The 12,013-nt window shown below is 40.4% G+C and overlaps 1 protein-coding gene across 1 annotated transcript; it reads left to right on the top strand.

The window, feature by feature from the left end:
- Positions 1-788: 788 nt before the first annotated feature.
- Positions 789-11,402, top strand: LOC307234440 (dysbindin-A-like). The gene is made up of 11 exons (XM_080006161.1): positions 789-814; positions 1,240-1,473; positions 2,130-2,177; positions 2,328-2,378; positions 2,477-2,537; positions 3,301-3,433; positions 5,330-5,462; positions 5,728-5,750; positions 5,987-6,133; positions 7,679-7,807; positions 9,755-11,402. The coding sequence occupies exons 2-11, from the start codon at positions 1,418-1,420 to the stop codon at positions 9,985-9,987; spliced, it is 1,014 nt and encodes a 337-aa protein (XP_079862287.1). The 5' UTR covers positions 789-814; positions 1,240-1,417; the 3' UTR covers positions 9,988-11,402.
- The last annotated feature ends 611 nt before the right edge of the window (positions 11,403-12,013 follow it).

A 12,013-nucleotide genomic window follows, 5' to 3' on the forward strand; every position in this document is an offset into this window, starting at 1 on the left:
CATATGCACATGAAAACATTACATTTACCACAGTGACACAGATGATATGTGCTGATTACAGTATGCTCAATGATAAAATCCATTATATTAGAGTGATGTTTGAAAATGCTTGAAAATAATGAGCAAATTGTTTCTATATTATCACTTTATTTACTCTCCAAAACCGTGCTAAGCCATCTCGCTGTGGCTCGGGTGTTCACTGGCACTTGGGTGGCCCGGTTCGGCACCCCTTCAGACGTCTCCTCCGACCGGGAACTCCAGTTTGCGTCCGAACTCTTCCCGCTGTTGCGGGGAGCCTGGGGGTGAAGCTCCACTACACGCATATCACCCGCAGGCTAACGGGCTATGTGAGTGGTTCCATCACTCAATAAAGGCCACTCTCCGGCCCAGCCTTAAGGATAGCAGTTGGGTCGACAGGCTCCCGTGGGTCATGCTCGGTTGGCCGTAAACCAACTCCTTATCCGAGCCCCGCCACGTCAGCATTACCAATTCAGGTGAATTCTGGGGGTTAGGGTTAGGGTCACTACAGTGGTCACTACACATACACATGGACAAATTCCCCACAACCTGTTGTGTAGTGTTGGATGCAACACGGACTGTAAAGATATGTTATGTGCAGCGTTATATTCAACAAGGACTGTCGGGTTACGTTACACTGGCCGCAGACTTTACGCTGCGCCAAATGGGACTCGCGCCCTTTAAGAACGCAGCGTAGCGCTTCCTGGTCGGTGACGTCGGAGGACGGGGGCTGGGAAGTGTCATGGTCGGCGGAGGTTTTACCAGCGTGTGTTTGGAGCATGTCAATAAAGAGCAGGTGCGTTTACGGTAGAAGTCTCCTCTCTATTCTTTCCAGCAACTCCTACAATTACACATTTAGAAAATGATAAATACAACATTGAATTAAATGTAAAGTTATTAATTCTAAATGGTAAACTTCACGTACATAAATGCAGAATAACAAAAGGTACCCCCAATTTCAATGGATTTTTATATGAATTGAAAGAATGAATTAAGACTCTCAAACTCGTGGACACAAAAAAGCGTAACGAAACTCAAACGGTACAGTGAACTCTTTAAGGAGGAGTAACATGATTTTATTTATTTTAAACATGAATTGATATTAGTGAAGCTTGTTTATCCTAATTCTGTTTATTTCACACTCTTGTTTCTTTTTATATCCTTATGATGAGCACATGTCTGCACTGTTTGTATATTTGAGTGTTTTTTTTTCCCATAAAGATTGGGGGGGGGAAAGATACTCCTCCATCCAACGGACCACGTTGACGCCGTGCGCGTCAAAACAGTGACGCGGGCGTCGACGCATCGCACGTCCACGTCCCTAGGACCAGCGGTGACGACGGGTCGCTCGCACAGTTCGACAGTCTGATATACCAGCCGAAAAGAACCCACAGCAGTCATGTTCGAGAACTTCCGAGAAAGACTTCAGACCGTGCAGCAGGATTTAACCACCGGGTAAGAACCCGAACGGCGAGAAAACAAGTGTCCTGTCCCGTTAATCTGCCTGCATTGTAAAAACAACCATGGGTAGTTTTCCTCCTCTGGTTTTATGATTATTACTTTTAATTTATTACTGTAAATATTCACGTGATTGATGAAGCAACTCGTTTTCTAGTGCCTTAGCTTGACAGCTAGCTAGCCTAGTTATTAGTCTCAGCTGACAGTCATGTGTTCAGAGAGCAGGGTTGCCAGGTCGTTTAAAATTGTCCAGTTATAAGACTCCAAATCTGCCCCAGTACTCATAAACTGAACTATCCTTTACTTAATTTGCCATTCCTATTAGCCCGATATTATAGTATGTAGACTATTATCCAGTGCTGTAGGTTACAGGTTAAGATCGCAATGCTAGCCTAGAGTTCAGTATCCTGTGGAGACTCTCTTTAAGTTATGCTAATAGCCATTTTGTCTCGTAATCTTCATTATGAGACACAGAGGAACCTTAAATATTTATTTTGAAGCAGAGATACATGTCCAAACCACTGACCACCCTACCTTATGCTGTGGAGGAACAATGCTGATCATTATTAAAAATGGTCCGTAGTTAATAATCTAGATATGCAGGGTCCATAACTTATATCTGGTCCATACAATGTATTTCTTTCTTTCTTTAGCATCAAGACCTTAGGTGAGAAGTCTAAAGATGTCAAGAGAAGACCCAGGTATGTCTTGAAATAAAGGCTGCCTTCTGTGTGTGTGAGGGTTTGCTTTGCGTACACATGTGTGTTTGTCCCCTTTTCTGCAACCACGTATATCAGTGCAGGGGTACACGTATTTCTGTCTTCATAATGTTATACTGTTGTGTCATTCAGGTTTCAAGAATGCCCTCCTCAGTTCACAGCTGGATTAGAGATCCTCAGTAGGTAATTATGGACACATGCACATACACTACACTCATGTTAATTGTCATGTAGAGTGGAGTACTTTGATGTATAGTAATTATGTATGTGTGTTTGTGCAGCTATGAGGAGAGCTGGGTTCTACTCCATAAAAGAACGAAGGATTGCGCCCAAACGGCCGAGGTAGGATACAGTAAATCTTCCTTTGTTTTTTTTAATTATTATTTTTTTTTTAATTTTACTACATTTTGCCTTCAATGGCTTTAACTTTAACTGCCAGGGATTGAGGCCTGTGACACTCGACTCTTGAGATGGTATGCAGCATTTCGGAAAACAGGCCTGGCCTCCAGACCTAACACTTGAATGCAAACTCTCTGTCCAGATCTGTGTTTGGTTTTCATGATCCGCAAAATATTATGGCGTAGATTGGGATTGTATAGCATAATGCAATGGGACGGTTCCTATTGCAAATGCATATGTATTTTGGAGTAGCATGAATATAGCTTTGTAATGGGTCTTAATGACATAGTTTTGTGATTCAATGTAGTATCCTGGCAGCTTCCTGGGTTCGTTTCAGTCTATACATTAGTTTTTGTTAAAATACAATAATTTCAAAGTTGTAATATAACGTACGATATTGCTAGATTTCTTTTACATCTTGAAACACTTTTCCGAGGGTTCAGCCAGCACTGTTTGCCAATAGATCCTTCTCGGACACAGATGGGGTGCAAAACATACTTTATTGTAGATTATACGGTACATACTGTAGATTAAGAGAATGAGTTTTACATAATTTCCCAGGATTTTTAGACCCATTCACATCTAGCGAGCTGTCTGTTTACAATAAGACCATCGGAGTTACACGTCTGGTTAGGGCTATGATGTTCAAATGCTTTCCCCTCTCTCTCCCCAAATTGCAATCTTTGTCTGTCTCGCTGTCTTTCAGGCTGTTGATGGTGAGGTGGTGGTGATGTCGGCACATTGGGAAAGGAGGAGAACAGCCTTGGGACAGCTACAGGAGCAAATACAGACCCTGCCTGGCTTTATCATCGAACTGGAAATGGTTACAGCAAAGATAGGTAAGTGAACGAAGGTGTGGAGTGTGAAGGGAGTGGAGCCTTGGAGCAAATTCCAAACCTACCATTCTCTGAACCGGATTTGGTCCTCTCATTTTTGGGGAAGATGGTGGGTGTATTTTGGTTGATGGCTTAAAAGTCACAACTGACATGGTAACAAAACTTTGAAACTGATTAAATGAGGTCTGCATTGGGTTCTGGAAGAATTCATTTTCATTCTCTGAGAAAGGATTTGACCTGCAGCAGCAACGGAACAGCGCGAAGGGGCAGTGTTTCCGCATCTTACATCTTAAGTAATTTAACTCCAAATCACGAGATAAACAGAAAATCTGACGACAAATGTTACATTTTATTAATCCCCCGGAGGTAAATTCAGGCATCACAGTAACAAAAACGGTGAAATCAGCACTCATAATATTCATATACAATACTGTATGGGTGCAATGCCTAAAATTGTAGAGACTTAAACTTTTATTGGAGACACAAGGTGAACTAATTACTTGTGAACATGTAATTACACCGGTAAGTACTGACCACATGTAAACAAAAAGATGCCTTTTAAACTTTTCACTGCAGGCAAATGAGAAAGAAATTAATATTATATCGCAGTATCGTATCGTAATACTTGGGGTATTGCAAAACATAAAGAATGTCAATATTATCGTAGCGGGACCCAAGTAATGTGACAATATTGAATCGGGACCCAAGTGCTGCCATAGTATTGTGATCCCTGGTGATTCCCACTAGGCTTGGGCAGACTGACGATTAAATCTTCATGGTAGATGATCTAAAAAAATAATAATTATCTGCCAGGAAAAATCTGAAACGGTGTAGGTGCAGTTTACAGTGTTCTGAAACAGATCCCCCGCTCTGAATCTATCAGAGTAGGAGCAGAGAGGGAGAGTCTTGCCCCCTCTCCACTCAGAGCTGTTTTGGATTTAGTATTAATCATTTGTAATGTTCATTGTGTAAAAGTGTTCTTGTATTGCATGTAAAAAAAAAAACGACTGTGCTGTTTTCCCTCTCGTTGTTGTGACTTTGGGTTCTTCTAACCCTTATTGGGAAGTGTACTGTCTGAATCAACTATAGCCACAGAAATGGAATGTGACAATGATTTTAGTTGTTTTAGACAAGGACGTCTGTTTACACCTGCCATTAGAATGCATCTCGAGTAACCACTTGCGATCGGATCTCATGTCCCCGCTCTACATGTAAATCGAATATATTGTGATTGGACTTTTGTGAATTTAGTTAAAAATTGATGTTTCTGTGTAAATACTTTACTTGTAAATAATAAATCCTGCACTTCTGTAATGGGGAGACTGCATTTGCAGCATTACATTACATTCCATGCGCTTGCACCCTCCTCTTCCCAATAGGTGATCGTGCAAAATTCCAACTGGCGATCGATGCCCCCCAGCGATAGGCGGTTGGAATTTTGCACGATCGCCCAAGCCTAATTCCCAACCCTAGATAATAGATGCACTTTCGGACATCTAAGAAAGAAGAAACAGTCTTTATTTGTCACGCAACACACCACACTACAACACATGCTTGCAATCTACAAAGATTGCATCCCAAAACTCTCAAATGACTGATTCACTGTTTTTAAACCTAGGCCATAAAATGTTGGTTTTCATCATTCATAACTGTTTATACTGTTCATGAATGCTTTACTATTGAGAAACCTACTGCTCTGCTGCAGCTTCTCACTGGGCTCAAGGGTCAATGTTTTCCCCTTAGATCCATTTTGGTGTCCTTTCTCAGCGTTTCCAATAGATGTGTGATGTACTTTCGACAAGGCAGCCAGACTCCAAATTTAAACCCCTAAAATTGTAAAAGTCATTCCTCTGGGAAGCATACTAACTTCAGTTTTATTTTGTGTCTTTGTATTGGCAGCTCATCTGGAAGGAGACTTTGAGGAGATGGAGAGCAGATTGGCATATCTGGAGACACTGTGCCTCCAGTGTGAGCAGCAGAGGCTCAAACAGCAGCATGTTAACCAGCTCGAGAAATATAAAAAAAAGAAAAGGTATGATTTGCACATTTGATGAGTACCCATTAGTTGTCTAAATAGCCCGAATTCCAAAGTAAGGGGACATTATCACTTCCACAGCCAAAGTTGTTCAGATGGAAGGCAGTAAATACTGTAACCTCTATTGATTATTTACCATCATTATTTATCCAGGATAATTCCTTCTCCTTTTGCTCTGACAAAATGCACTTTTTTTCTTTTCATTATACTGTGATTGCGGCTTTTTCACTTTTTATTTATTTGTGTGTGTTTTTCCCAAAAGGTGGGAGCTGGAGGCATTGAAAGGTGAGCTTGTTCAAGACCCTTAGGTTAGCTTATTTTGTATTCATGTAAATTTGGCCCCACATATTTATTTGAATTTGACATTTTTTTGTCGAAAGCAGTTGGAACACCCACTTGAGTTCTGTTCAGTTGTTGATTTGAATATGAAGTGTTGCAACAAGCACCTTTTTTATTTATTTGTTTTTTTGTTTGTTTATTTATTTGTTTGTTTGTTTGTTTGTTTTACTTCTGTCCACCAGGCGAGCTGGATTCGGAGCATGCCCAGAAAGTTGCAGAGCTGGAGCAAGCTACACAGCACAAGCTAAAAGAGCAACAGAAGATCTACGAAGAAGCTTTTAAACAAGACATGGAATCCTACCGTTCTACAGGACACCTACAACTCCGAGGTAACATCACAATAGTAACCGATAGTCATAATGTGATATCTGTATATATATATGAACCACAATTTCTCCCAATGGGCCTCATTCACGAATATGTGCGCAAAAGATATAGATACACAAAGTCAGCGCCAGATTCATGACATGTGCATATAAGCCACATTTGTTCTTAAAATGTGCGTATGTTGATAAATCTGAACCATTCTAAATTGAGAGGCCCCTGTGTGAAACTGCAAATTAGCATAACCCATGCCTTGATTTCTTCATTAAAGGAACTTCCTGGTGAGCCTCGGAGGTAAACAAAGACGGTCATTGAGGCCAGTTGCGGCTCCAGGTTATTTTTATATATTCTAATAATATTAATAATAATCAAATGAAAATACAAATAATTCATTATAAAATATCTTGCCAGTGGAAACCGGGTGATCAGGTATTGGTCACTCTCAGTAAATAGATCATTGATTACAAAAAACAGATCCAGCGATCTTTAAAGATGCCCTCTCTCCCAAAGGCGCATCCAGCAATACCCGTAAATATATTCATAAAGCTAAATTTACATCAAACCTTCTTGGAGATTAATACGAATCTTTTATATGTGTAAAGTCAAACAACTGCACATACAACAGTGTTAATGTAAGGATCCTAAACTTTTAACATGTACAAAAAAACACACAACTCAAGATAAGAAAAGAAGAAAAATATTGTGTCCAATTCTTATTGGCAATAAAAAAAAAAAGTTTTATATTGAATATTTACTAATTGTGGTTCTAATTATGCCTCTTAAGTTTAGTTAATGTTCGGCAATATCATTTTCCAGGACTCTGACGTCTTTGTTATTTGTGCATAGAACTGGTCCAAGGCAGTTAAAAATGTTCTTCTAAAGTAAGGATGAATTTAAGAAAGAGCATATTGTTGGACCCCAAATTTTTGCTTAAACTGTGTGTGCGCACAATTTAGTGCGTACTCACTGTTCATAAATGAGGCCCAATGTGAGGGAGCTTTGGTTTGATATCGATACTGAGTTTGAGTTCAGCACCGAATTTAATCTGAAGAGCCTCAGTTTCATTCTTCGATGTGGGATTTACCCTTAGACCAACTGTAATAAGATAAGGTCGTACTTTATTGATCCCCGAAAGGGAAACTGCAGCAGCTTAGTGGGGAGGCTCAGTGGATAAAGTATAGAGTAACAGTAGGAGAGTGTACACTCAATTCACATTTATACATACAATAAGCAGTCCAACAGTAAAATAATTAAATAACTAATAAAGTCATAATACCAATAATAAATGGCTCAAGAATGCAGAGCATAATTATTAAAAGCTATAGCTATTATTGTTAGCTAAATTAGCAATGGTTGTTTGAGGGATGGAGGTGGAACTCTACTACACACTCAATACTTCTCATAAAGGGTCGATGATGTTCAGGCCGTGTGTGTGTGTGTGTGTGTGTGTGTGTGTGTGTGTGTGTGTGTGTGTGTGTGTGTGTGTGTGTGTGTGTGTGTGTGTGTGTGTGTGTGTGTGTGTGTGTGTGTGTGTGTGTGTGTGTGTGTAGAACCATCGGGCAGCCAGCTGTACGCTCTGGATCAGGTGTCTGTGACCGACACATCAGACCAGGAAGCTCTTAATGACTTCCTCAACTCCACCGCTGATGACGCCAGCACCATCCCATCGATCACCTCAGGTAGAGTTGAATATGAGCGAGTGAGTTTACAAGGAGTTGTAGTGTGACTTCATATAAAAAAAGAAAAATACAATGCCCTCTAATTGATTAAACCAAAGCTGCATATAAATTCTTGCATATAAGGCTTTTCAGCCTTAAATCTTATGTGTTATTAGTTATGTCTATCTGTTGTAGTTGCTGTTTTGCCCTATTCTAAAGTGGCATTATCTATTTCCTTGTTTAGGCTTGTTTTTAATTCATATTTAGACAATATTAATATGTTCTTTACTTGAAGGTATGTTCCCAACACCCTCAAAGGCTGAATAAAAATGGTATGGTAAATTTACATTGAGAGACACAACCATGTGACCCGAACAGCCAATCGTCTGACCAGTGTTGTTGGGGTCCAGGTGCACCAGTGCTCCCTCTGTTCCCTCCCTGGCCATGGCACTCTCTGGCTGGGCAGCGCACAGCGGGGATGAGGCCCCCCGAGCTGACGCTGCAGGTCTTCTTCAAACACCAATTTGAACTTGAACTCGACCTTTGCCCAACCCCAGCCGGGCACAGCCCCCATCCCCACAAAAGTAGAGCAATAGAGAAAGACTCCAATGATTTTCAGTAACGTCTCTGGTCTGTTCTGACACGGTCGGAGAGAGTCAGCTCCAAACATCCCCGCATATGATCACAGAGCGCAGATTCGGGAACTGTTCTCAGATGACAATGAGGATTATATTATATATTTAAATGTATATAATATATATTTATATATTATTTATTTTATTTATTTATCTCTTTTTTTGATTACATATTTATTATTTTATTTTATTTATTCAGTGTTTAACGTACAGCCATGAGAATACATTTAAAACTGTAAATTAAGCATTATTATTATTAAATATATATCATGATTATTAGCGACATCGATCAATATAAAAAAAAAAAAAAAAAAAAAAACATATCGTGGTAACATTTTTGGCCATATCATCCAGTCCTAGTATTCAATATTGATCACATACCTGAGGATCTTCAAAAGCGACACACTAGTTTTGAAGTATTAAATGTAATTTCTCCCAATACCAATATAGACATAATTGTGTCAGTGCTTTACTTTTAGAATATGACACCACTTAAAGATGATAAATTACACTGATCAGCAATAACATTAAAACCACCACTAATATTGTGTATGTACAGCTAAAAAAGCTCTGACCCATCGAGGCATGGACTCCACTAGACCTCTGAAGGTGTCCTGTGGTATCTGGCACCAAGATGTTAGCAACAGATCCTTTAAGTCCAGTAAGTTGCGAGGTGGGGCCCTCATGCATAGGGCTTGTTGTTCCAGTACATCCCACACATACTCGATCGGATCGGACCCTTTCCCCGGCCATCCACATGATGTAGAAGAAAACTACGATGCAGTGTGTGTTCTAACACCTTTCTATCATAGCCAGCGTTACCCTTTTCAGCAATATGTGCTACAGAAGCTCTTCTGTGGGAATAGACCCGACGAGCTAGACTTTGCTCCCCACACACATCAATGAGCCTTGGGCGCCCATAACCCTGTTGCCGTTCACCAGTTGTCCTTCCTTGGACCACTTTTGGTAGGTACTAACCACTGCAGACTGGGAACATCCTACAAGACCTGCCGTTTTTGAGATGCTCTGACCCAGTCGTCTAGCAGTCACAATTTGGCCCCTGTCAAAGTTGCTCAGATTCTTATGCTATATTTATTCCACCCCTTGACTTGATGCCATTGGAATGAGATGAGCAATGTTATTCACTTAATTTGTCAGTGGTTTTAATGTTGTGGCTGATCGGTGTATAATGTGGAATCATCGCCCAGCGGCATGTGCATCCCTGTTAAAGTTAAGGCGAGAATCATGTGAATGTTGATGTCAGATAGCCCACTCGGTCAGGTCGGTTTTGTTGTTGGGTTCCCAAGGAAACCCCCTGTCCTCACTCTCCCAGGCCCCGACCTCGAGTCCTGTTCTCTGGACCCTCCTAGAGGCTCCGCCAACCTGACCCAATCAGTGGAGGAGCAGGCTGGTGGATGCGGATGCAAAGAGGACAGCGACGCCCCGCTGGTCCAATCGGATGAGGAAGACATCCAGGTGGACGTGCTGTTGGCAGTCCTACCGGAGGAAGCTCTCACCAGGAGCTCAGACGAGAGCGATTCCGCCTCTGACCTGCCCAGTGGCTAGACCCGCCGGCAAGGCTTGTGCCACGGCAACCTCTGCTCCAGTTTGACACGGTGTTGGGGCCCCTTCCCATTCCCTGGCTGGGCAATGATCGAAAAAAAAAACCCCAAAAAAAACACTCCAACAAGCCTCAGCCATTTCAGCCAGGTCCGACTCTCACTGGCAAGTCTTCTGTCTCCTCTCCACCTTTAAAGTAGTGAAATGAACCTGAAAGGACCAGTGTGTATCACTGGCGCTCCTGAAGTAATGCAACATATGATTCTACAGATATGTGAATGCAGATCCTATGGACCGTTTCTGTCGTGAGTAATTACAATGGACTGGTGCAGCTTCCTGCTGAAAATACTAACAGATTCTATCTTTAGCCTGTGCATTTTATCTGACAATCACATCAACAACCTGTACATCTAGTTGCATAGAAAAAAATAATTTTATATCTAATGTCGTTTAGATGTACCTTGGGGTTGTAATGTTTTTAGAATATGAAATACCAGTAAATGGACTTTGATTATTGATGGCTATGCTGGAATAACATGCAGGTAGAATTCCTTGTTTAAGTTAATTACTAATTGCATCTATACAGTTCTAACTGGGTATGTTATTGACTTTGCCATGTGTGTAATGAATATTTTGAATCATGTACAAATGTCACACATTCATAAAGTTTTCTGAATACACAGATCAATTAATTTTTATATAATCACGACATTGAAGAAATGTCAGCCTGAGCTGTCATAGTTTTCATAGTGAAATACTGGATTTACAAACCAAGTTTAGAGGTCAAGTCATTCTATCCACATTGCAGTGACCTGGAATGCTTCGTGCCTTTATGTTGTTTTTGGAGTTCTTGTTTACCTGTCAAACTAAAGTTTCACCTACCTTAGAGCTCAAGCTACGGCATAACACATTTTTTGCCCTGTCTGCAATGTTTCAAATCGCTGTACAGTTAATCATCTACCAAAATATTTCTTTACTTCAATCGAATTCACTGGGGATCAAAAAAACAACCCCACATTTGCTATTGTAAATATAATTTCAATTCTATGTGGTTGCAAGGCTTTTTGTTTTTCCAAATTTCTCATCCCCTCACTTCCTACTGTGGCCTGATTCCACAGCTCTGACTGTAGGGACAAATTATGTTGCAATCATTTCAGTTTTGAAACAAATTGCCACATTGGGTCCATAAATAAATACTAATAAACACAAAGTCTATGAACCAGGGTGTGGATTTAGTACAGGCACTTCCTGTTGTTTTTATTTAGAGATCAACATTAATAAATGGCTGCAGAATGACAGTGGTGGCATGTTATACAAAATAGCCTGTGTGTGTGGTGGGGGCAGGGGTAGGTAGGTAAACACAGTGACCCAAAGTGTAAACAATATTTAAAATCTTTATTAAAAACAAATTGTGTTGGACTGTAATAAATTAATGCACAGCTGAATTGGTGTCTAGTCTGTGCCTTGATTTTATATATACTGTATATACAGTGGGGAGAACAAGTATTTGATACACTGCTGATTTTGCAGGTTTTCCTACTTGCAAAGCATGTAGAGGTATGCCATTTTTATCATAGGTACACTTCAACTGTGAAAGACGGAATCTAAAACAAAAATCCAGAAAATCACATTGTATGATTTGTAAATAATTTATTTGCATTTCATCGCATGAAATAAGTATTTGATCACCTACCAACCAGTAATAATTCTGGCTCTCACAGACCTGTTGGTTTTTCTTTAAAAAGCCCTTCCATTCTCCACTCATTACCTGTATTAACTGTACCTCTTTGAACTTGTAACCTGTATAAAAGACACCTGTCCCCACTCAATCAGACTCCAACCTCTCCACAATGGGCAAGACCAGATACACTACTCACAAAAAGTTAGGGATATTCGGCTTTCGGGTGAAATTTCAGGATGAACCTAAAATGCACTATAATCTTTACAGGTGAACTTAATTTGACCTTCTCTAAACTTTTGAATGCACATGTCCAACTGTTCAATGTTTCAGTACTTTTTGCACAACTTGCTG

The sequence above is a fragment of the Zeus faber genome, assembly GCF_960531495.2.
Source record: "Zeus faber genome assembly, chromosome: 8".
NCBI classification, from domain to species: domain Eukaryota; kingdom Metazoa; phylum Chordata; class Actinopteri; order Zeiformes; family Zeidae; genus Zeus; species Zeus faber.